The sequence below is a fragment of the Miniopterus natalensis genome, chromosome 2 (assembly GCF_054644295.1).
Source record: "Miniopterus natalensis isolate mMinNat1 chromosome 2, mMinNat1.hap1, whole genome shotgun sequence".
Lineage (NCBI taxonomy): Eukaryota > Metazoa > Chordata > Mammalia > Chiroptera > Miniopteridae > Miniopterus > Miniopterus natalensis.
Window position 1 is genome coordinate 24,854,345 of NC_142082.1, and position 26,059 is coordinate 24,880,403.

Sequence of the window (26,059 nt, forward strand, 5' to 3'; positions counted from 1 at the left end):
CGACTCTGGAAATATTTCTGAAAATCAACCTGTGGGTATGGTCATTCTTTATTCCGACATCTTTCCTCCATTTATACGCTGGTGTATTCGTCTCCTAGGGCTGCTGTAACAAAATTGCCACAAACTTGGTGTCTTAAAACAACAGAAATTTATTCATTTACAATTTTGGAGGCCAAAGGTCTGAAATCAAAGTTTCTGGGAGGGAGTCTGTTCCCTGCCTCTTCCAGCTTCCAGTGGTTGCCGGCATCCCTTGGCTCGTGTCTCATTGCTCTAATTTTTCACATCGCCTTCTCTGTCTTAAGTCTCCCTCTGCCACCTTCTCATATACACACCGCTTCAGCCCAGCTACTCTCCCTGTCTCAAGATCATTAACTTAATCAGGGTACAAACTGCATGACCACTGATATGAAAGGTTAGGGGCCCTGCTGGGGAGGAAAGGTCACCCTAGGGCAAGGTCCTTGTTTTCTCAGTTTTACCCGTTGCTAGACACCCAGGGCTTTCCACCCTGGTGACCGTCTGTCCCTGGCCCATCGACCTTGCTCGGCTCATGTCTGTCTGTCTGCCTACTGTACTAGGACCCTGACTTGAGTATTTTATATTACCGCGGACATTAACTACCTTGTGCTTTATATGTCATGTTTCTGTACTCAAAAAATTACATATTTTATACCAATACAGTTTACTAAGGTTGAGAGTACACTTTCTCTATTAGGTCTTCGTGTCCTAGCTCCTCTTTATGAGTTTGTGATGCTTCGGGAACATCCAGGTGCAGCTGACATGTGGAGCTGAAGTTCACAGGAGCTCACGTGGGCTGGAGATAAGCCCATAAGTTCACTCATACGTAAGAGATAAGATGAGGGAGATAGGAGTAATGAGAAGGGTTATCCAAGGAGAGGGGAGAACATTCAGGAGACTGCGTACGTGTCACAGGAAATAAGAAAGAAAATATTTGAGGGTCGGTGCTGCTAAAAGGTGCAGAGGAGCAGGGACACTGAAACGCGGCCTTAACTTAGCACTGAAGGGAGCTGGTGACTCTGCTGTGATCAGTTTTAATAGCGGATCGGGGACAAAAGCCAGATTGCCTGCATTGAAGAGATTAAGTGGAAATAAGAATTGCAGGAACGTCTCTCAGAAACTTGGCTTAAAAAGAGAGGCTGAGGAACAGAGGTGGTAACTGAGTCGCAGAAGGGGGTTGGGAGAGATGCACGATTGGAACCTGTTAGGGTGGAGCCAGTGAAGGGGATGCTGCCACAGACGGAAGGCATCGGGACCAGTGTTAGGGCTCAGCCTTGCCGAGATGGGACACCCTTCCCTTACATCAGGAAGAAGGGAGTAGATGCCTTTCGGGGGAAACGGGAAAAAGTTAAAGGAGGCTCATGAATGAAGCTCTGCTGAAGTTTGAGGCGATGACCCTGCAGGGGCATTAATTTGTGCTATTGTTTCATTTTCTCTGAACTAGCCACATACAAATAGGGAAGGCTGTGAGGTTCAGGAGGATTGCACTGGTGCTACCATCTGTTTTATAGATGCCCCAACGCCCTTGACTCTGGAGAATCACACCAGTTGGTATCTTTTCAAACTGGAGCTTGGAGAAAGAACTGTTGGTTTTCTGTTGTTGAGAGACTCAAAGATGTGAATGGGTGTTGCTTGTTGTAGACACATTTCTTGTGTAGTAAAGAAACAAGGAATGGAGATGTTTGGGGTGAAAAGAGAAGAGTTGAGAGGAGAGGGGAGAGAGTTTTAAATTTCTGTGTCCCTGAGTCCAGCTTAATATCTTTTTATGATTTAATAGTTTATGACTACATAAACTATTAGGTCCCCTTTACCTTTAAGATAGAGTTTAGGTATTTGTATTTGAAACTAAAGAAACCTTAACTAATATATGGGATATAAATGTGGAGAAGTCAGAGTGGGGTTGGTCGACAGTTACAGATAGAACAGAAGATACTAACAACACTGGTTCAGGTGACCAAGCGTGGGCTCTAGGCTGCAGGGGGCAGGAGGTGATTCCTGTGATAGAGAGAAATCCAGGGAATTCAGTTCTTAGCTAAGTAGATAAAGGGATAGGAAGTTGTGACAAGGGTATAAGTGTGTTGGATGCATTTGCAAAACAAATTTTGCTTTCTTAAGAAAAATAATGAATCATCAGAAAGCTCTAAAATGATTCATGAAAATCCCTGTGTAATTTCTCAGTTGAAAAGGTTAAGGATAACATCCCCCTTTTAGGTGTGTCCTGTTGTATACACAGGAGAGGACTGGACTTAAAACATGCCAAGTTTGTTGAATTTTACAAGATATTTTATAACCAATTTTTGTTATACTGTATGTTTTGTTTTTTTACCGTATGTTTACCATTACTGATCAGGAAGCAAGAATTTTCTAATTTGGAACTCAGTACCTCTTTAAGCAAAATATTCTCACGGGTAGAAAAATTGAAAAAAAACAACAACACTTGTTCTGGAGCAGAATTGAATGTATTAGAAAAACTTCAGAACTTAAGATATCATTCTCAACTACTTTATGAAGAGATTTTTAAAATCTTTACCACATTGTTAAAGTACTCTGGGTAGTATTGAGTATGATAGTTTATAAAAACTTTTAATGATCTGTCTCTTTTCAATTGTAGCTTCTCAGCCCACTGTCACTTGTGGGTTCAAAATGGTTCATACAAGTAATAGAATCCATTCAGAAGGCATTTATCCAGTGAGAGCCTCCAGAGTCTTGAGTCAGATATTTCTCTCTCCGCACTTCTCTAAATGCAGCCTCATGGGACTGGTGGAGGGGAGCCTTTGTCATTATTGTCACCAAGGCTCTGTCCCCCTGTCCCCCACCTCACACACACCAGTATCACACTAACTGTAAAGCAGGATCGTAACGTTAGACCAGTAAAAGCTGCTTCAGTCATTGGTATAGAAACTCTGAAATTATTCTAAGATGTTTTTTTATAACTGGCTCCCCTTCCATGTATCGTGCTCTTTAAGTTGTGAAAATTGTTATACTTATTCCATTAATGAAAAGGTATAATTACTCCAGTATCTAAACTAGTGAAGCTACAAGACCGTAAGAAGGAGAAAATATGTGGCCCGATCTTAATCATACCGTGTTCTAAAGGGGGTGTCAATATAGGGGCATCTATGTGGTGAACTGCAGGACAGCGGTGTGTGTTCACCTGTTTCACAAAATGCTGCTCACCCTGTGCTCGTTTGCCGGGCCTGGGGGCTGCTTGCTGAGCCCCTCAAGCCTTTCCCTTCTGTCACCGTCTGAACTCAAAATGTGGAATGGAATTAAAGTAATTCCATCTTGTTTTCTGTCTTTACAGGCTCTCTACAACTCCATCAAGAACGAGAAGCTTGAATGGGCGGCGTAAGTAGACTGAATGTCAGCCTTTTAGTAAATGAAGTCCTCGCCCTTACTGCCTTCCTTTCTGCCTGAGGCAATCCTAGAGACGGATTAAATGTGCACCGACAGCTCTCATTCTCCACTGGGTCTTGCCTGCTTTGTATAAGACCTCAAGTATCCCATGTCATCTCCTTTGAACCCAGCATGCTGCTACTCTGCTTTTAATCTGGTTGCTGTGCCTGTAGGCAGTTCATTTCCTTTTCAGTGTATCCGTTTAAAAGTAGAATTCTAAAAGAAAATCTGATAAAATTACATACATTTCAAAGTCCAACATAAATGAAATTATTTGGTACCATCCACTTATTTTAATTCTCTCTGGCCTATCATCATAGATCAAGGCTTTCCATTCCTATTTCCTATGATATTGGTTACACCGGGATATTGATAGTTACGTTTGAGAAATGATAGATTTAAACAAACTTAAAAAATGTTAAACTGTAGAACTTCCAGAAGCTTCTACAATGCCAATATATATTGCCGATCTCCACGAGAGGAATACGATTTGAAATGTTTCCTGATTCTGTTTCACAGTAAAATGTAGTGTTTCAAGATACGTCCTTTGGGAGATACTATTCCAGATTAATTACACCCAACTCTAAGTAGACCGAAGATACTACTCTTGTTCAATTTTCATTGATCAATGCTGCAGTTAAGAATTTAATCTTTAAAAAATTATTAAGAAAGAATCTTTACTAAATTTTTAATGAAGTTGTCAAGAAGTTGGGTCAAATATGTTTTTTTAATTAGGACTGCATGTGAATTTTGTTTTTGATATTCTCTCATATTAAACACCCATAAATATTTTTCTGCCGTGCGACCTTACATGTCAATCTGTGATGAACTTGTTTACAGAATCCTAGCATAGGGATGAATATTATTCTTTCATATGCACTGGGAGAAGTGGTTTAGCAATTGACTGCATCTCACACGTAATATGCTAGAAAGAACAGAAAATATCAATACCTCCTGAATTGTTTCCACTAATTATAAGGTCGTATGGTATTGTTTTAAATTAGGGATTCAAAGTTTAAGTTGAGAGTGTAATATTTACAAGTATATGTGATGGCTTATGTGTCCATACGTACATATAGATATCACGAGATTCACTTAAAGACAGTGTATCATTTCAAGGAAAACTCATTAAGATTAATAAGAATTCGCGGTCTTAGATCCAAAGGGATCATTTTTGGCTTAATCTCTCTTTAATAGAAGTGGGTTTCCTAAGAAAGTTTCATAAATGATGTACTTAGAATCTTGCTGAAACAGCAAAGGCATATTCTGTCCTATGCTAGAATATCTACTCGAGAGAAAATTAATAAAAATGAAATAGTTATAAGCATATTCACACTAGAGGAGAGAACATTTTAAGGATTCTTTTATAAATTTGTCTATAAAAGCAAATAAATACACTTCTGAGGATCTGTATTGTAAATCTAGATTTTTGAGATACTGACTTTGTTATTGTAGGCTTTATTTATAATTTATGTGTAGTGGCAATTTGGTGCACGAAAGCTTGATCTTGGGCCCTATCCATGTGTGGATAGTGGGAGTTTACCCAAGAACTGGATTCTTCTATTGCTGTCTTGACCAGTCAACAGAGCATCGTGTTCAGGTCCCAGATCCCAGAGTCAGATAGATTTGGGTTTGAATTCCAGCCTAGCTACAAAGATACTGCTACAGAATTTGTAGGAAAATGTATACCTGCAGGGGAGGTATCTTGATGCTGATTTTAGAACCTCAGAAGAAATCGAATTACAGAATCATGGAATGTTATAACTGGAGGGACCTCGGGGGTTTTTAGTTCATTGGTTTTCTAACTGGGTTCCATGGAGCCCTAGAGGACAGACAGCTGGGGCCTCCATAAGCGGAGTGAGTGAGGGGAAGGGAGAAGGTAACAGGGACTCAGTTCCACCTCCCACAAGCCTCATTCCTCTTTCAACTGACAAAAGCAGCCCCCCTGTTATCTTTGTAAACTATACATTTGGTGTTCTACTTAATATTTCTCTTTTTAAAGGTATCTGTACTTAAAATTTTTTTGAAAAGTACTGCTTCAGTCCAGTGTTCTCATTTCATGTATGAAGGAAATGAAGCCAAGGAGCATTCATCAGCAGGTCCAAAGTTACGGTTAGTGTCGTGGCAGAGGCAGGATCTGTTCCCCGGGGACCCTGCTCCCACAGCCAGCCCCGTGCCGCCCCGCTTCTCTGTGGCCACATACCCATAACGTCTTGGCTGGGCAGCGATCGTGTCTGAAAGTCTCGATGCCAGCTTCTGATACAGTGTGAGCTCAGAGAGGTTTATATTAAAATTTTGGTCTCATTAAGTGCTCCTGGAATTACTAGTATTCTTCCCCCAGGCAAGTTAGGTAGCTAGGATCATTCCTTCATCTGTTGCCCAATCCATCTTGAAGCCGCTGCGTCTGGGCCTGGCCCAGTGCTGTGCCCTAGATACAAATATGAAAAAGACACATTCCCTGCCTAATGAGAGCACAAGGGGGCTGGAGGGGGGGTGGACCGTACGAAGAGGAAAAGGTAAAAGTTGAAGTGAAGCGTGCAGTTAGCTAACCCACCTTGCGAGGGCCTCCGCTGGCTCTGGAGGGACAGTGGCCGTTTCTTCCCCAGACACCTTGCCCCTTGCTCGTTCATGAAGCATCTGCTGTTGAGCTGCCCTGCACTGTTGGTGAGCTGCCCTGCACTATTGGTGAGCTGCCCTACACTATTGGTGAGCTGCCCTGCGCTAGCGGTGAGCTGCCCTGCGCTAGCGGTGAGCTGCCCTGCGCTAGCGGTGAGCTGCCCTGCACTATTGGTGAGCTGCCCTGCACTAGCGGTGAGCTGCCCTGCACTAGCATTGAGCTGCCCTGCACTAGCGGTGAGCTGCCCTGCACTAGCGGTGAGCTGCCCTGCACTAACTAGCGGTGAGCTGCCCTGCGCTATTGGTGAGCTGCCCTGCACTAGCGGTGAGCTGCCCTGCACTAGCGGTGAGCTGCCCTGCGCTAGCGGTGAGCTGCCCTGCGCTAGCGGTGAGCTGCCCTGCGCTAGCGGTGAGCTGCCCTGCGCTAGCGGTGAGCTGCCCTGCACTAACTAGCGGTGAGCTGCCCTGCACTAGCATTGAGCTGCCCTGCGCTAGCATTGAGCTGCCCTGCACTATTGGTGAGCTGCCCTGCGCTAGCGTTGAGCTGCCCTGCACTAGCGTTGAGCTGCCCTGCGCTAGCGGGGTGCTGCGGAGCCCAGAGGGCAGGGGTGCGGAAGGCCAGGGGACCCCGGCCCCAGGAGGTCCCACAGCTCCCGGTGCCGGGAGGGAAGGGAAGGGAAGGCGCTTCTCTCTGACGGCGATGCGATGGCGCGAAGTGAGGGGCCCTCGGCGCAGGATCTTACAACACGGGAGAGCTGTTGGGAGTTGAGCTCCGCGAGGGTCTTCAGAGAACAGGGCAGTGAACGGAAAAGGGGGAAGGAGCTCGGCATTACTCATTAGGAAGATGGACTTTCTCCTTCATTGCTCTTATTGTGCAGTAGTATTTAGGAACTGCAAGAAGTCTTTCTTACCCTGAGTTTTTAAAATATTCACAATGCATCCAGCCTCACTTTAATTAAGACCCAGTAAAGCTAGTTCTCAATCACGTGCTTCGAGCTCCGCGCCGCTCGCGCTCCCGCAGCGCCTGGCCCGCCACCTGCCGGGCTCGTCCTTATGAACAGTTGTTCTCTCTGACTCCCAGTAAACATTTTATAACCTTGTATTATGGGAGAATCTTTGCTATTTTGTATTACCCTGTAACTCGTTTTACAAGAGCAGTTTAAACTCCTTATCACCTTTGCCTCTAAATGAAGTTTCCTGTCTGCCCTCGCATATCAAATTGTCCTGTAACTGGGTGAGGCGGTGGCACTTTGGAAACTTTCTGTCTTTTCAGATCAGGTGCGATGAGAGCCCAGAGCTTTAAAAAATGTGGTTTCAAATGCCAACAGTTCATTGTTTGGTTTCTTTATCTTTTGTTGTTGTTGTTGCTGTTAGGAACTTTCCTTATGGCTGGTTTTCTCAGAAGCCAGTGCTGCCCATTTATTGGCTGGTTTTAGGGAGGAGAGAAAGCCCTCCAAACCTTTCCTCTTCTTTATTATGAGTGTGAGAGCCTCTCCCTGGGTTTTCCTCTGTGTGTGTTGTTGAGAATGACACATACAGGCAATGGAATAACCAGGACTTTATTTCACGTGGCACTTTAATTTTTTATCCAGTCCAGGGGCCTGCATCTGAAATTGACAGCTGCTTCCGAAGTCTCTTTGCTATGCCGTCTCTGAAAAAAAAAGCCTTTCTCCAAGGAAAGAACCGTTTCAGAACTTTCACTTTCATTACTTAGTCCCTTTACATATTTTACATAACTCAGTGTTGACTCTAATTTCATTTTAGGTAATAATACGTATCAATTAAAATGTAGTCGCATTCGTTGCTCTGTAGGGAGTGACCATCTCAAAAGATAGTCTTATTTCCAGTCCAGAGAGTTTTTCTTTTAACTTGGACTGATTTGGGTGAGCCACATTTAGCTTATGAATGTAATTTATTGCTTTGCATTTAAGTTTTCTTTATCATTTTCTCTTTGTTATAATTCTCCCTGATTTCTTATTTGCCAATGTCAGAGCCCTCTAGGAAGAAAAATTGAAATCCCCTATCTATGCCTGTTATATTTGAACTTGTATCCTAAAGAAAAGGGTGCTGCTTTGTCATATTTTAAAATATTTTTAACTTGAGGTAAAATTATCTTATTTCCGAAAAGAAGATAAATCATGGTAACTCATTTTTACAATGAGTTATTCTGTTAAATTACTTTATTATCCTAATACCCTGGTGAATCTAGATGCAGGAAATTGTTCATCAGGATAGTGTTTCTTAATAGCAGATATACATAAATGAAAACTTTCTTACTCAAGCCATTTTGGATCAAGACATTTATGTGGTATTAAGTCCAAAAGTAATTCTCATGTTAAACTTCCAAATAGCCTCCTGTAGGTTGAAAATTACTACTGAGAAAACTAAGACAAAGAAAAATTGCTATAAGTTGGGCAGTGGTTGTAGATATAATGAATACAGTAAGTATATAAAGAAAAATTTGCGTGGGGAAAGAGGTAGGAGGGTTGGCATTAGACGTTATTGGTAGAAAGAAAACTAACCGTTAAAAAAATTAATAAAATTTGACTATAAAGAATGAATAAAACTCAGGTCTTTCTTTGAGGTGTTCATATTATTAAACATTTTCTAGCTATGCATTGTGCCTCATTGAAATACTGAAAAAACAGAGTAAGATTTAACATTCCCACTATCATTTCTGTGCATTAAATTATCCTCACATTTCTAACATGGAAAATACGCTACATTATGCCAGACTCTTGGTAAAATTCTAGTGCAAATATTAGATGGCATTCACAAATTTAGAAAACAAATTCAGAAGACAATTTGGATGAATATTGAGTAAGGGTAAATTTAAATATAGATAGTGGATGTGTAAAGGATATTATTGGGTTGATCTGTTTATAAATTCAATGAAATTCATTAAATATTAGATAAGAAAAGAAAAAGAGAAATTCCCTAGTTATGAAAAAATGATCATTAACTTAAAGGAGATTTTGAGCTAAAGAATTGATATCACTTAACAATTCATTAGCTAAAAATTACACTGTATGTGGATCAAGCTGCTGGCTCTTGGTGTTTAAAAGAAGAAAGATTTCAGGGTTTAGAATTAAGAGAGATTTTTCTCACATAGCTCTAGGAAATGTAATTTTACTAAGAATCTAAATCATAGCTCACATGTAACACTTAATCTGTGAGTTCCCAGTTTTCTTAGCCATCTCAAGTGTGCTGAACTCAGGTATATAGGAAACTGGAAAGAATTTGCCATCCAGTTCTTAGTTTTAATAGTGTAAGTTTTTTTTGAAAAGTCTGTTTTCTGTGTCAGTGCATCTCAAACCTGAGATTGAGATGGATATTTAGAATTCTTAAGGAATTTATTGTTATAACAGTTTTAATATCCACAGAGATGATGGTGAAAGTGATATAACTTATAAATATTGTTATCTTTGCTTCACATTATCTTTAACTTCAAAATATGCAGAGCAGACAGGTTGGTGAGCAGATGGGATGCAGTTATGTTAGTAGCCTACTTGTCCCAGAGCAATTTTGAAATCACTGAGGTGCAGTGAGTCGTGGAAGTTGGGATATAGGGAAAATGGTTTTACTTCCTAATATGCTGATGATTTAGAATTTTATATCTTAGCAGTTGCTAAGCCTTTGATTTTTGTTAAAGAATGACACAAGAAGAAAACAATGTAATTTCTAAATGAAGCATAGTATACATGCAGTGGCTAATATAGTGCCTTGAATATTTTAGACAGTAGTTGTCGGGATTTCATGGAGTGTTTTGTGTGTGTACATTGTGATATACACACATATATACATTTTCAGAGGTGAAGAAAATTTCACCTCATATCAGTAATACTTGAGGAAATTATTATTAGTTGCCCATTAAAAATTCCCTAGTAGATCTGTTAGAAGCATGTAACATCTGGCTCAACCCCAGTGTAGTCCCAACAACTTAAAAAAAAAAAATCTAACATCTATAGTTAAAATTTCCTAGTTTAGAAAGCATGCTGCAGTCACTCTACATCAATCGGATCTTTTATTTCAGAAAGCTGAGGTACCGGCCTGCTGCTTCCTTGTGTCTAGGAGCGTTCATCACTAAAGAGCTAATGGTGGAGCTTTACATTTTTCATAAAAGCATGTTCTGTTTGTTTGGAATTTTTACACTTAAGATGCCTGTGTCAAAATAAGACACAAAATAATGGAAAATAAAATGCATTTCCTGTTTCTATCAGAATGTTTAAATATGCATGCTTTTTTAATTTTTGCTAAGCATCAAGGACGGATCCATTTTCAACTCATCCTGCCTTGTGGCATAATATGATGTGATATAATAAAAACCCCATGACAAGTGGGTGCATTTTTAATATGTTTTTTCTTCACTTTATTTTCCAACAATCACCTGATCACAATATTCAAATGATATCTGACTTAGTATTCTGGTCCTACACTCAACCACGATGTTCATTTTTTTAAAACAGATTTATTGAGGTATAATTTACATACTATAAAATTCACCCATCTAAGTGACCAATTTCAAGGTTTTGGGTCAGTTTACAGAGTTATATAACAATCACCACAGTCCAACACCCCATTACTGTCATTCCATAAAGACTCACTGTGCTTATGACTCAGCATAGCTGTGAACAGCCCCAAGGTGGTTTCGTAGCCACGTAGCATGGGTCCTGCCTACGTGAGATTCCCGTCTGAACCTTGGTTTTTCACTGAGATGGTAACATCTACCTTTTTAGGGTGGTTGTAAGATTAAGAAATTAAGTTATGATGATGTTCATGGTAATGTTTGGAGGTTCAAGATGGGGTTTGGATCTGACTCATACGCCCACTCCTGTCTTTAATATTCTGGCTAGAGGGGTACCAAATCAAATGAAGTCAAATATTTGCTCTACAGCCCAAAGCGCAAGGTGCCCTAGGGAAGTTAGTTGGAGAATGCAATGGGGATCTGGGCGACTGCCAAGCCTGATGAGCTCAGCCTACCTGACTTGAACATGGACTGAGAAACCAGAATTAAAGAAGCAGAGAGAAGCCTGACCACTGGGTTTGCCACACAGTGGAGGAGAAATGAGAGAGTACTCTGCTTGATGCTGAGGTAGGGGATGAGGGGACTGTGAAGTTCACAGTTCAGTGGCACAGGCTCACCAAAGACTGAGAACAAATCACAGAACTATAAAATACTTCCCTTCTCTCCACCTAACTACCACATTACTAAAGGCCTATTTATAGCAACTCCTGCTCAGTACATTGTCTCTGACTATCAAGGATACTAAAAGGTAATAAACATGGTTTGGAGAGAGACAAAGCAAGCTTCAGAACCATATGTAGCAGGGATTTGGAATTAGCAGACCAGAAATTTAAAACAACAGATTAGTATGCCAGGGACGCTAATGAATTCAGTAGACAACATGAAAGAACAGATGGGCAATGTAAGCAGGCAAACGGAAATTCTAAGAAAGAATCAAAAAAGAAGTGCTAGAGATCAAAAACACTGTAAAAGAAGTGAAGAATGCTTTTGATGGGCTCCTTAGTAGACTGGACACATCTGAGAAAATCTCTGAGCTTAGGAATATGTCTGTAAACATGAAAAGATGCCCAACTTCATTAATCATCAGAGAAATGCAAATTAAAACCACAGTGAGCTATCACCTTACACCTATCAGAATGGCTTTCATCAAAAAATCAACAAATGTTGGCAAGGATGTGGTGAAAAGGGAACCCTCGTGTACTGTTGGTAGGAATGCAGATCGGTGCAGCCACTGTGGAAAACAGTATGGAAGGTCCTCAAAAAATTAAAAATGGAACTGCCTTAAGAACCAGTGATTACACTTCTTGTTATATATCCAAAAAACCCCAAAACACTAATTAGAAAGAATATTAAATGCACCTTTATGTTCATTGCAGCATTATTTACAATAGCCAAGATATGGAAGGAACCCAAGTGCCCATCAATAGACGAATGAATTAAAAAGCTGTGGTACATTTACATGATGGAATATTGCTTGACCATTAAAAAGAATGAAATTTTACCATTTGCAACAGCATGGATGGACCTTGAAGGTATTATGTGACATGAAATATGTCAGTCAAAGAGAGACAAATACCATATGATTTCACTTGCCAGAGGGGAGGGGGACCTGGGGAACAGGGTGAAAAAAGTGAAGAGCTTAAGAAGTACAAATTGGTAGTTGCAAAGTAGTCACAGATATGTAAAGTACAGCATAGAGAATATAGTCAGTAATATTGTATAACTACATATGGTGCCAGGTGGTACTGGAAATACTGGGGGGTAGGGGCAAGACACTTTGTAAAGTATATGATTGTCTAACCACTATATTGTATACCTGAAACTAATACAGAATAATATTGAATATAAAGTGTAATTGAAAAATAAATTTTAAAAATATATATGTCAGTAGAAACTTGAAAAATGGAAAAGCAAAGAGAAAAGCACTGGAGATGAGGGTTTGGAACAGAATACCTGAGAACTGTTGGACAACTACAAAAGGTGTAACATACATATGATGAGAATATCATGAAGAGAGAAAGGAAATATTTAAAGTAACAATGACTGAGAATTTCCCCAAAGTTAATGTTAGACACCAAATCACAGATTCAAGAAACTCAGAGAACACCAAGCAAGATAAAAACTACAGGTGTAAAAAAAAACTATACCTAGGCAGATTATATACAAACTTCAAAAAGTCAAAGAAAAAATTGTGAAAGAAGAAGCCAGAGGAGAAAAACACCTTACCTATGGAAGAACAAAGATGAGAATTGCATTCAACTTCTCAGAAACCATGCAAGCAAGAAGAGAGTGTAGTGAAATCAAGTGTTGAGAGAAAAAACTCACCAAACTCACCAACCTAAAATTCTATACCCTGCGATGTTATTTTTCAGAAATAATGAGGAGACATACCAAGATGGTGACATAGTCATTCTTGACTTTGCTCCCCCTCACAAGAACAACTAACAGCTATTCATGGACAGAGCATCACTGGGAGAACCTGAGAACTTCCAAGTGAGACTGAAACACCCCCACCCCCATCCCCATCCCACCCCATACCACAGAGACCAAGACAGACTGAATTAGAAGGGTAAGAGGAATGGCTATAGGCCGTGTTGCCCCTCCCCTCAAGCCAGCACAGCACGATACTGAGAGGTCACCCCTAAGCCTACAGTTCTTCCAGTGAGAAGAGTGCTTGGGGTGACATCCAGGCCCCCAGCATTATGGGTTGCTTTGTGGGAGCCCCTTCTCTGGTTTTGCCCCATAGCAATGGTAGGGGCATCTATACGGCTCAACCACTGGAGATCTGAGTGAGACAGAGAAGGGGAGGGCAACTTTTAATAACCAACACTCAGATCTTAGCTGTCTGAGTTCTTAACTGCAGAGCCCAACCAGCAACTTTGCTCATCTGTGGAACCAAATCCACATTTCAGTCTGACCAGGGAATTTGGCAGGGTGCAGGTCTGCCTAATTTTGGTTTCCTAAATGAGTTCTGACCCTGGAGCCTGGTCTGCCCACAGCCAAGCAGAAGAGCTGAGTCATAGCCCCACCCACTGTGGAGCAGGTCCCCCAGCCACATCTGACAGGAAGGGCTGGTGAGAACACCTGGAAGCTGCATAACCCAGCAATTCCAGCCGAGAGGCAAGCAGGCAGAGATGATCACCCCCAGAGCAAAGCCATTAGCCCTGTTCAGCCAGAGAGCCTGGGGGCACAGATGGCTTGAGTCAAGACTGCAAAGAGCATTATAGCCCTGGAGCTGTTTCTCCCACTGTGCCTGGGAGACTAATTTGTAGCCCAATTATTGCTGAATAAAGTCTTCAGTCCACCCAACCGGGGAACCTTACCATACAGCACACAGAAGAGACTGCAGAGTCTATCCAACAGCCTGCTTTTCGTGACACTTGAACAGGGAGCACAGCCCATGGCTTTTCCTGTCTCAGAGCAAAACAACTGGCCCCATCTGACCAGGATATTCAATGCACACTCTTGCCTGATTCAGGGCCCCCCAAAAATGAGCCATGTAGGCCCTGGGTGTCCTCTTGCTGCCTCACCAGGGCAGGGAAGCTAATTCATAACCCCACCAACTGCTGAGTATATATCCAGTCCCTCAGAACATATTCCCCTTGTTAAGTGTCATGTGCCTGTAATCCAGTTTAAAGATGGGCAAAAGACCTGAATTGACAGTTTTCCAAGGAAGATATATGAAAGGCCAACAGATACATGAAAAGCTGCTCAACATCACTAATCATTAGGGAGAGGTAAATCAAAGCCACAGTGAGATACTACCTTATACCCATTAGGATAGGTACTATCAAAGCACCAGAAAAGAAGTGTTAGCGAGCATGGGGAATAAAGGGACCCTGTGCACTGTCAGTGAAAATGTAAAATGTGCAGACACTGTGGAAAACAATAAAATGGTTCCTCAAAAAATTTGGGGGGAAAATTAGCGTATGTTCTAGCAATTCCATTTCTGGGTATATCCCCAAAAGAATTGAAAGCAAAGACTCAAAAAGATTTGTATACCCATGTTTACAGCAGGAGCATTCATCGTAACCAGAAGGTGGAAACAACCCAAGTGTTCCTTAACAGATGAATGGACACACAAAATGTGGTCTAATTATAGATCTATGTAATTATGTAATTGTGTGTGTGTGTGTGTAATGGAATATTATTTATCCTTAAAAAGGAAATTCTGCCATGTGCTTCAGCATGGATGAATCTTTAGGACATTGTGCTAAGTGAAATGAACCAGTCACAGATAATGTATGATTTCCCTTATATGAAGTACCTCGGGCAGTCAGACCCATAGACACAGTGGGATAGTCCTTGCCAGGGGCTGAGGGAGGAGGGAATGAGCAGTTGTTGTTTAACGGGTATAGACTTTCAGTTTGGGGTGATGCAAATACTGGAGCTAGTCAGTAGTTTTCATTTCACAGCAACGTGACTATACTTAATGCCACAGAATTGTGCTATTTAAAAATGGTTAAAATGATAAATTTTATGCTAAGTATTTTACTACAGTAAACAAAGGACATGCACATATACACGTGAATGCTGGCAGTGCCCTCTTCACTTTTCCTGCCCTGTGAACCTGAACTTACTTTCTTGTCCAACTCCACTATCACATTCTTCGTGACAATTCGGAGGTTGAGTAATATTCCAGCTCTGCTCCAGAAAGCATTTCTTTTTCACTGTTATTTCCCACCCCCGCACACAAAAGCCCAACAGTTTATTTTCAGTATTTGAATTCCACATAACAGGCCCTTCAAGGTAACTTAATTTTCGAGTTTGGGGCTAGCTTAACCACTGTTGGGACTGAAACCCGCTGTAATGAGACTTGCCAAAAGGGGTACTTCATAATCTGCTCTGTGCCTGGGTCATTCACAATATTCAGCTTTTGTAAAACTTTAGGAAGCAGCTGCTTGCCATTCTTTGTGGAATTCCAGTGAAATATCAGACTTCTGTGGATTTGTACCATTCCTTATCTAATTTTTTTGTTTATAAAGAAAAGCTCCTGTCATGAGTAAGGCAGAGTGTGGGGAATTCATGATTCACAGCTGCCCTTTAGAAAGAGAAGAGCAGGGGAAAGCTTACCCACGGTCAGCACGAGAGCTTTGTCATTCCTGAGGTGACCTGCAGCGTGATGGAGTGGACCTGGACCACCCGATGAATGAGACACTTGGTCACCCAGAGAGCAGACGGGTGTGAGGAATGTTTGGGGGAATCTTGTAGGTTGTAAGGTGTTGATATGTCTGGAATCTCGTAGAATAAACTCTACTAGGAATCTTTTTAAATGTACAAAATGTTCATGTATGACTCATTCTCTTCACAATCAAGACAGAGAGCCCTGTTGGGTCTTCCCCATTTTACTTTTAACAAAATCCTTTGTATTGTCACCCCGAAAATGCCCCAGTGGATCAGGGTACACAGGAAAGCATAGTTAAGGGGCTGCTTTCTATAGCAATGAGTTAACTTTACTTAGAGAATTACTTTTATCAGTACATTATGTTCATTTATATCTGCTTTTAAATGCTGTGGAAGCGGCCTCCCTATGGGGAGGCACTGGTGTTTATCATATCCGTAAAAACAATAAAACCCCACAGTGGTGCAATCAAGAATAGTGTGAGTTCAGGTATAACGTGATTCGTTCCTATTCTCTGCCAATTCCGTGTCTCAGATGGAACCAGGCAAACATTCAGGGGACTGGGGAGACATGGGGAGAAGGGCAGGAATAAAGGAGAAGGGGGTGCAGGGGGTGGGGGCACTCCAGGGAAGGAGAAGGTCCTCGCCGCATTTCCAGCATCACTTCCATCCTGGGAGTCCCAGCCATCACACACCCATGTGTATATAAGCCCAAAAGACAGCCACCACCAGTTGGTGCCAACCTGGGTCTCTGTTCAGGGTAGATTTTTACTCTCAGAGCCTGACAGGGTCATTTCATTAACCTTCACAATGTTAAGAATACCTGTTTTGCAGGATTGTATATTTTCACTTACTGTCAGAGTTTTACTAAACTGTACTCTGGTCAACATTTCTCCAACTATTGTCCTATTGTTGTCTTTGGGTTTTAATATTCCAGTGTCATAGAATACACAAGCCCTTCTAACAACAGCCCCGTTTAAGAGAAATGTAATGCATGCCACCACATATGTAACTTAAAGTTTTAGTAGCCATATTATGAAAGTAAAAATAAACAGGGAAACTAATTTTAAAATGTATTTTTTAATTTAACCCAGTGTATCCAAAATATGACCATTTCAATACGTAATTAGTATAAAAATACTAAATTATTTTCCATTTTATTGTATTAATCCTTTCAAATCCTGGTGTGTATTTTTTCACTAACTGCACATCTGTATTTGGACTAATCACATTTTAAGTTCTCAGTAACCTTATGTGCCTAGCCTACTTGATAGACCTCCCAAAGGCCAAAGCTGGAAAAATATGAACAAATTAAATAATAATACTGTTTAATTGTAACCCAAAGAAAAATTTAAATACTGTTCATACTTACAGAAAAGTTCCAATTAGATATCTGGGAGAAATGAAGGAAATGAAATCACCATTAGATCACCACAACAATTGTCTCACCGATAAATGCTTAAATTAGTGGTCAGACTCACCGATAAATGCTTAAATTAGTGGTCAGAAGTTTAAAGAGAATGAGGATATTTTCATAGTCACAAAATATCTCCCTCAAATTATTTACAAAGAAAAATAACTTTACAGTATAGGAACATGCTAGATACCACCTTAACCAAGTGATCAAGGTTAATGTCCCTGATAACAAAACATCTGACACACTGAGAAGGTACATCACCTATGGCATCTTCCCAAAAACATGTAGCCTCAGCCTAAGCATGAGAAAACATCAAGCAAACCTAAACTGGGGATATTCTACAAAATAACTGACCAGTGCCCTTCAGTGTGTCAAGGAAAGACAGAGGAAATGTCACTGACTGGAGGAGACTTGAGAAATGAATGTACTGTGGGATAATGGGTAGGATCCTGGAGCAGAAAAAATATCAATTAAAGAAAAACAACTGGTAAAATCTGATAAAGTCAAGTTCAACTGATCATTTTGTAATGTTAATTTGTTTTGAAATTTTTGCAATAGGAAATGGGGTGATGGTCATATGGAAACCCTATGTACTATTTTTAGAAATCTAAAATTATTTCAAAATAAAATTTAAAATAAAATAAAGATGTCTTAGAGTCCAGTGTTATTTTCATATATCTCAAAATTATCAAATACCAGTGGGGAAAAAAGACTATTTTTCTCTGATCACCAAATAAACACTTTTGATGATTGTTAATTTTGTGGGGTTTTTTAAGCATATTTTATTGGTGGCTATTTTGGTTGAAGTTTTAATAAAAGGATTCACTAATCAAAGTTTAATAAACAATGAAACCAGGGGTAATTCAGGAAATTAAAGCAGGGCAACTAAGACAAATGCTCTTCTAACTGTACTGTGGGCCTGCAGTAGATCAGCACTTACTAACTTTCCTCTCTTCCTTCCTCTGTATTCACTGAATGGAACCATCATTTTCTCCTTTCACATCAAGTGCATCACAATCCCAAGCATGGCTGATTGGTGCCCCCCACTTCTGTGGCGGTTCGGGAAATAATAGCTCTTAGAGGCCAAAGCGCTGCATGGCACCACCATCCTAACCCACTGGTAGCTTTACCTGGCATTTTGATATTTGAAAATAACCTGGTTATTTGGCAAGAATCGCTCAATACTAGTCCTTGGACTTAACCTATAATTATTTGTTGTATTCTGTATGCTTGTCATTACGCTAGACCAGGCAGACACCAAAAATCAACATCAGAATCATAGTCTGCCAAAGAACTTCCACTCGTTTGAACGAAGACAAACAAGAAGGCACGGTCATGGGTGGAAAGGGCAGAGGCTCTAGAGGTGTTACAATCATATCCTCACTACCTCTTCCTTTAATTACTAATCTATACCTTTGGTATTTATTTCAACACTGAGTCTGTTCCCTTTTCTCAGCTTAGGCTACTAATGTCAGTCTTACAAGATTGTCATAATCATTAGTACCTGGGACACCAGAGACAATTAGTAAATGATGGCTGTTATGATCTTGGTTGTCACGAAGGCCGCTGAACCGTTAGAAAGCACGATCATTTCTCACATTAAATAACTGTTCATTGAATGTTGTGGCAGGTGGTGGTAATCTTGGTGTTTTCTCCCTTTAGAGATGATGAAGAGAAAAAAAAATCTCCCTCTGAAGGTACTGATGAGAAGGCGAATGGAACACAGCCGAAGACCATCAGCCGCATTGGGAGCACCACCAACCCGTTCTTGGACATTCCCCACGACCCAAACGCCGCCGTGTACAAAAGGGGGTTCCTGGCCCGGAAGATCCACGCAGATATGGATGGAAAGAAGAGTAAGCATCATCTGTTGGCATTATCTGTTTCATTTCTTTCATCTTTAGGCTCAACATTTAAAGTGAATTAACATGAAGTAAAGTCAAAGATAAAGGAAAATTATATTGTGTTGGTCTAGAAAATTATTATTAAAATACGATAAAAACCCCTAAGTCAGGAATCACTGTGGCACCTGATCTCCTCCAAGTAGAATGATGGAACTCCATAATGGAAGACTTCTTACAGATTATTCATTTCCAACTTTTTGTTCATTTATTCTTGCTTTCAACAAATAATTTTGAGTACCTACTATGTGTTAGACATCAAAAACTATAGCAGCGAATGGGATGGACAAGGCCTCATGGCAGTTACATTTCTGGTGGTTAAGGGAAAGGTTGACCTTATAACACACAAAATATTCAATGGAATAAAATCCCAGAGGCCAAGTGGGGAGGGAAAGAATTGAGAGGTTCAAGCGCATGTTGAAGAATTGGCCCTTGTGGGAAATGGGTAGGTGCCATAGGTGCCATGTCGGTGAGCGTGGCACCATTGGGAGACGGAAGGAGTCCCGTCTGACTCTGTAGAGTATGAAACATGAATATCTACTGACAGTGTTTGAGATTTGAGAGAAACGGAGTATGTTTCCATGTGTAGAATTACGTTTGCAGCATGAAATAGCAATTTGATGTGGTTGAGCAGGCTAAGATAAGCCGATATGTATGCTAAAATTAGAGGCTGTTCCTCTAGGGTGTCCTGGCCCACCCGCAGACACAAACAGGCAGTGCTGGGAGGGGCAGTGCCACCGCTTCCATCTGCGACTGGGCACTTTTTCTTCATGTGCTAGCACATTCTGTTAGGTTACAGTCAAGAGAGACATTGCAGTAGAGTGGCTTTGACTCTGGCTCATGATGCTGAGCAAGTCTCTTAATGCTTCCAAGTTCTTCAGGAGCACCCCACCGGATTTCCTGTGCATCCTGTACACTAGCCTCCTAGACTACTTAATTTTCTCTAACAGTATTGTGGCAGGACTCTCGTGGTTGCAGGTGACAGTAGGTCCAACTTGCTTTGGGAAAAAAGGCCAGGGCACACCTGGAGATGAAGAATTGTCACTAGGACACTTGAACCACTTCTGTCTCTACGTAGTTTTGCATGTCAGCGTCATTGTTTGAGGCAGAGCTCCCTTTCGTGGCTGGATACATGATTTTAGCAGCACTGTAGAGCATGTGTTTGGTTTTGTCACCAAAAGGATTCTTTTTCATCCCAAACTGCCAGTTTAGTGTCCTCTGGGGCAGGACTCTGATTTGTGTGACTAAGGGGAGGGAAACGGTGATGGACAGCACCCACTTGGTTGTAATGGCAACGGGAAAGTTCCCTCCAGAAGCGATAAGCTGCAGTTCCCAGAGAAGGGGAGCTCTTGGTAGACAAACCTGCACACCCACCCGTTCTCCATACGTTGAGTTGAAACAGTGTTTTTGCCAAGCATAGTACAACCTTTCATTTATCCCCACAAATATAAATATACTCATCTCTGTGCCCCATGCTGTGTCCAGCTGTGGCTTCCATCTCCAGGGCCGAAATTTGCCGGTTGGTGTCCATCCTCAGGTGACAATGCAGCGTCACTCTGTCAGCTGCATGAAAAATACAGAAATAACTGACACACTGCGTATGAAGTACTGGAGGCAAAAAGAAAGCAGAAAACTGTGGCTTAAAATGCCAGTTGGGGTGGGGGGAAGAAGCAAAACAGCCGTCACTGCCTCAGGGGATGTTACTGTGTCCTGGGCCAGGACAGCAGACCCCCGGAGCGCCTTTCCGTGGATTCATTTCCCTAGCGGTGGGTTCACACACTTCATTAACTTCTTCAGCTTGTCCCAGGATTCAGCCTATTGAAATTTTCTCTGTCCCTGTTTCCTGAGCCCCTCTGAGGGTGACTGAGGGCGTCCCCCCTGGAAGCCCCTTCCCCCAGCAGCCCGCCGCGTGCGAGTGTAGCTCTAAGCCGGCGCTTTCTCAGGACGTGCGCTCCCCCAGGCCTCCTTCCAGCCAGAGCTCCTCCTGCCCTAAAACTCCCTTAACGCTTTAGTTAATTCCTTTGAGAACTTCTGGTTGGTGAGGGCCGTTTTCAGTGTCATGATTTTTTGTCCTTTTAGCAATTTAAGAGTTCTTCCTTTTACCTGCCTCTGCTCCTGCCTATTTCTGCTCCTGCTGCAGAGCCCAAAAATTGATGGAAAAATCGAGGGATCCAGGCTCCCTCCTGTCAGTGGCTTTATCACTGGCGGCTTTTTCACCTCTGCCTCTGAGTGAGTACTGGAAGGAGCCTCGAAGTTTCAGCTGCCTTTAATTCTTCAGGCTCTTCCTGTAGATTCCCCGTCCAATTTTCCATGGTTTTTCTAATCACTTTAGTGTGGACAGAATTTAGCATTTCCATAAGAGAAAATGAATAGTTTCCAGCGATAAATTTACATGTTAAAATTTACCAATTTAAAGTGTTTAGTTTGAGTTTTGAAAAATAGGTACAGTTGTGTAACCACTATCACAATCAAGATATATAATATTTTCATTACCTGGAAAGGTTCCATTGTACTTTTTGCAGTTAATTTTTCCCCCTTCACTCCCGGCCCATGGCATCCACTTATCGTCCATGAGCACTGTACTTTTCCCTTTTCTAGAATTTTGTAAGTGGGATTATATATATATATATAGTGTGCTAACTTCTTTGGCTTAGCGGTGTTCTTTGCAGCTGCGTCCACATTGTGTGTGCTGTGTGAATTGGCGGTTTGTCTCCTTTATTGCTGAGTCGTATATCATTCCATAGTTTGGATACCCCACAGTTCACACATTCACCTGCTGGACATTTGGGTGCTTTCCATTTTTAAGCTATGAATTTGTCTTAAAAATTTTTTGTTTTCTGCAGCATAATGGTGGGTCTTGCTTTTTAATCAGCTAACAATCTGTCTTTTAATTGAAGTGTTTAGACTGTTTACTTTTATAGCAATCAGTGATATAGTTGACTTTAAATCTGCCATCTTGCTGTTTGTTTTTTACTTATTTTATTTTTTAGTTTTTCCTCTTTTTCTGCCTTGTTTAGGATTGTGTGTGTGTGCGTGTATGTGTCTTTTTTCACCACTGGTGTACTAGCTGTGCCTCTTTGTTTAATAATTTTAGTGGTTGCTGTAGTGTTTGCGTTAAAATCTTTAACTTGTCACAGTCTATCTTCAAATTTTACCACTTCATGTGTAGTTTGAGATCCTTGTAACAGGTTATCTTTCTACTTTCCTAGCATGTGTGCAGTTGTCATACATTTTAATTGTGTATATGCTATAAAACTCATAGTACATTGATACTATTTTTGCGTGAAACAGAAGTGTGTTTTTTCCTTTTTACACATATTGATCATTCCTGGTGTACTGCATTTTCTTTTTGTGGTTCCAAATTTCTGTTTACTATCTTTTTTTTCCCCTCAAACAATTTCCTTTAATGTATCTTATAGTAAACTCCTGCTGGTGAGAAATGTTCTCATGTTTTATTGGTTTTAAAAAATTTATATTGCATCTTAATTTTAAGAATTTATGTTCAATTCTTTGGCAGTGTTTTCTTTTTCTCTCAGTAATATTAAAATGCTGTTCCAGTGTTCCCTGCCCTGTGTGGTTTCAGACAAAATGTCTGATGCCACTCTTTGTTCCCCTGTACCTAGAGTGTTTCCCCCCACCTCTGGCTGCTGTCAAGATTTTTCTCTTTATCTTTGACTTTCATAATTTGATTTATTATGATGTACCTTAATGTGTTTTTTAGTGTTTTCCTTATCAGTTATTTGTTGAAATTCTTGGATGCATCAGTTTATATTTGTCACCAATTTGGGAAAATTTTCAGCTATTATTTCTGTAGCACCCATTCCTCTTTCTGGGACTCTAGTTTCCTGTATGTTAGACCACTTGATATTACACAAAAGGTTCGCTGAGGCTCTGTTCAATTTTTTTCCAGCTCCTTTTTTGCACTTTCAGTTCTTTATTATAATAAATTTTGTTGCTTTATCTTCAAGTCTACTACAGTATTTTTCACTTCATATATAGTATTTTTTATCTTTGAAACTGAAATGTGAATCTTATATATTCTCTACTTCTCCCTTTATCAAGTTTGAATTTTTTTAATGTCCTTGAGCATATTTATCATATTTACAATAGTTTTAAGGTCCTTCTCTTCGAATTCTTTTCTCTCATTTCTGGGATGTTACATTGGTTAATAGGTTATGCTTTCCTTCTTTTTGTTTGCATTCCTAGTAATTGTTATTTGAATGTCAGACATTGTGACATTTTTCAGGGCTGGATTTAGTTAACGTTGGATTTTATCCTATTGTGCAGGCAAGTAACTTGTAGATTAACTGAATCCTTTAGAGCCTTGCCATTGCCCTTTGTTACGGTAGATCCAGAGCAGCCTTTACTCAGGACTGACTTGGCTCCGTTACTGAAGTATTACTCCCCTTCAGACTCTAGCCAATGTCCTGGTATTACGAAGTCTTTCCACTCTGTCTGATAAGAACACAAACTATTCCTAGCTCTGCGTGAGCTCTTGAAATTGTTCTTTCTGCTGCTTTTTGGTGGGTCTCACCCATGCACTCGATAATTTGCTTTCACGTGTGCTCAGATCAGTGTTGCATCCAAGACTTGGGGATTCCTCTGCAGGTCTCCAGAGCTATATTTCTGTGTAGCTTTCCCCCCCCTCTTTCATTCTGCTCTACAAATTCTAGCCACCTCAGCCTCACCAAACTCCCTCTTTAGCTCTTCAGCTCAGCATGGCTTTCACGCTCTCTTTAGGTGCCCTCTTTCACTGCTGGGCCCGAGACATCTCCTCCAGGAAGTAATCTGGGGCTCATTTGTTCCTTCCTCTTTGAAATCATAGTCCAAAATTGCCTAAAGTACAATATCTGAAAACTTTTATCATATGTATTGTCCTGTTTTCCAGTTGTTATGATAGGAGGGTAGTTTCTGTAGCAGTTAATCTTTCATGGACATAAGCAGAACTAAACTGGTTGCTGATCCCTTTTGTTAAATTCCTTTCTAGTTGCCTCAGATCTCTAGAGACCTAGTATTTACTGAGCTATGAAAGTGATAAGAAATTCTAAGTCTTTGAGTACAATCAACCTCTTTAGATATGTACTTGGAGAACCAGAAAGGGATTCGTTTCCTTCCCAGCTAATCTTCTCCATGCTCCCCCATCCCAGTATTTTGGATTTTCAGTCACATATGGTTGAACTGGTTTCTCAGTGCTAGACTGCTGCTGCTTCTTGGAAATGTACCAGAATGCCTGAACTGCTTACGAATGCATCTGCCATCTCTTTTGAGAGGTGATCCAACTATAAGAAATTTGAAATATGCTTTATATTACTCATGTCTAGTGTACTCTGAAACAGCACTTTTACTTCCAATATATTTAAAAAAATAAAAACAACAGTGGAGCTTTCCTGCAACATGAGCTCCAAATAATTTTTGAGAAGTCTGTTTAATTATACCCTTTGGGCATATTTATCCTGCTAAGTCTACAGACATCTATTTGGATTTGTCATGTTCAGTATAGGTAGAGCTGCATTGGCATTTATACATACAGGTAAACATGGCCAGGTTCTCTGATGACAGATATTACTAGAAGTTCTTAATAAGTGACAATTTGGGTCAAAGCTCTATGGAGAAATTAAAAACCTGATTAATTTGTCTCTAAATGACTACTTGTCTGAGTTAAAATTTGGTATCTTTCATTTTTTTAATTAACCCTAAACTCAATTTATTAGATAGCATCCATAATTACTCTTATAAACATTTTAAAACCCTTGGAGGGTTTTTTGCTTTGTTTTATTTATTTAGCCTTTTAAAGATATGCTCAGCTCAGAATTTCTACCTCCAGGAGACAAATCATGATTAAAAGCAAACATTGTATCTCTCATAAAGTATGTGCTTACCAAACCCATTAAATCTGACATTAAGGGGAAAGCTTTGAACAGTCAAATCTGGCAAACAAAATGTTTCTTCTGGATCTTTGTCATGTAGAATGAAAAACAAAATTCAATATAAGCTCTTAGTTTTACCAATCTGATGTAAGATACTTGTGGAAATCAATAAAGTGACAGAAAGCAAGGTACTCAAAATATGAATGTTCTAAATGATGACAATAATAGTCCTAATTAAGTGATTACTCAATATTAGAGCTTTAGCCTGGCTCTTCATGCCCTAACTCATTTAATCATCCCCCTGTGAAGCAGGTATTATTATTTCCCCAGTTTACTGAGGAGGAAATTGATCTTGCATGTCTTACCCAAGGCTGCAGTGTAGGATAGCAGACATCTGGTGAAACTAAAATCTGATTATAGCAAACTATAATTGTAGCATATTGTTACAACTAGTGTCCAGGAGAAACTATATGCTTAGAGAACATTTAAGTTGAGCAGTTTTTGTGTGGCCAGGACAGTCTATCACTGTGTAGCATGTATTTAGATTAAAGGTCTCAAATTAAGGCCAGTGAGGCCTGAACATTTCTTTTAATTGGCCAACACAGTGCATCTTGTAAAATGAATTGCTTGAATCTAGTTAGGCATTTTCCTGCTGACCATAATTCACACAACACCGTGTAGTGTCACACCAGGCCTCCTCACACAATTGCTACTTTTCTGGCCCCAGAGTCTTTGGAAACTGTGACTCCCACCCCCATTTAGATTGACATAGCACACAAGAGATTGGGACCGACAATGGACAAGACTGTACATAGTACTGTATTTGTATTTTAGTGCTGTCACTAAATGAAGCACTTGTATAGTTTTTGTTACCACAGCTTATAAACTGAGGTGCAAGCAATGAATTTTTTTCCCTACATGGGTTAAGCACTCCTCAAGTACCTAAGACTATATATATACAAAGACTTACATTAAACACAGCCTCTCTCTCTTCTATGGAGCTTACATGTAGTCGTACTATATAGAGAGTAATTACAATCTAGAATCTATGGTACAAATGCATGCACTGTTAGCTAAGGTACCACATAAAATGTTCAAAATTGAGTGGAAAAAGTGCCATTGGGACCATGCTGACATTCCCCCAAATAACAAGAGATCGGTAGGACAGTGGAATAGAAAAATTAGTCTAGCCTGGCTAGCA

General features: G+C 40.5%; 1 protein-coding gene across 2 annotated transcripts in view; it reads left to right on the plus strand.

The window, feature by feature from the left end:
- PSD3 (pleckstrin and Sec7 domain containing 3) overlaps positions 1-26,059 on the plus strand; it is a 338,824-nt gene that overhangs the window by 241,076 nt on the left and 71,689 nt on the right. For both annotated transcript variants that reach the window (XM_087814210.1, XM_087814211.1), the window contains 2 exons: positions 3,320-3,363; positions 18,753-18,946. In XM_087814210.1, coding sequence (XP_087670336.1) covers positions 3,320-3,363; positions 18,753-18,946 — 238 coding nt within the window. The remainder of the gene's footprint in view (positions 1-3,319; positions 3,364-18,752; positions 18,947-26,059) is intronic.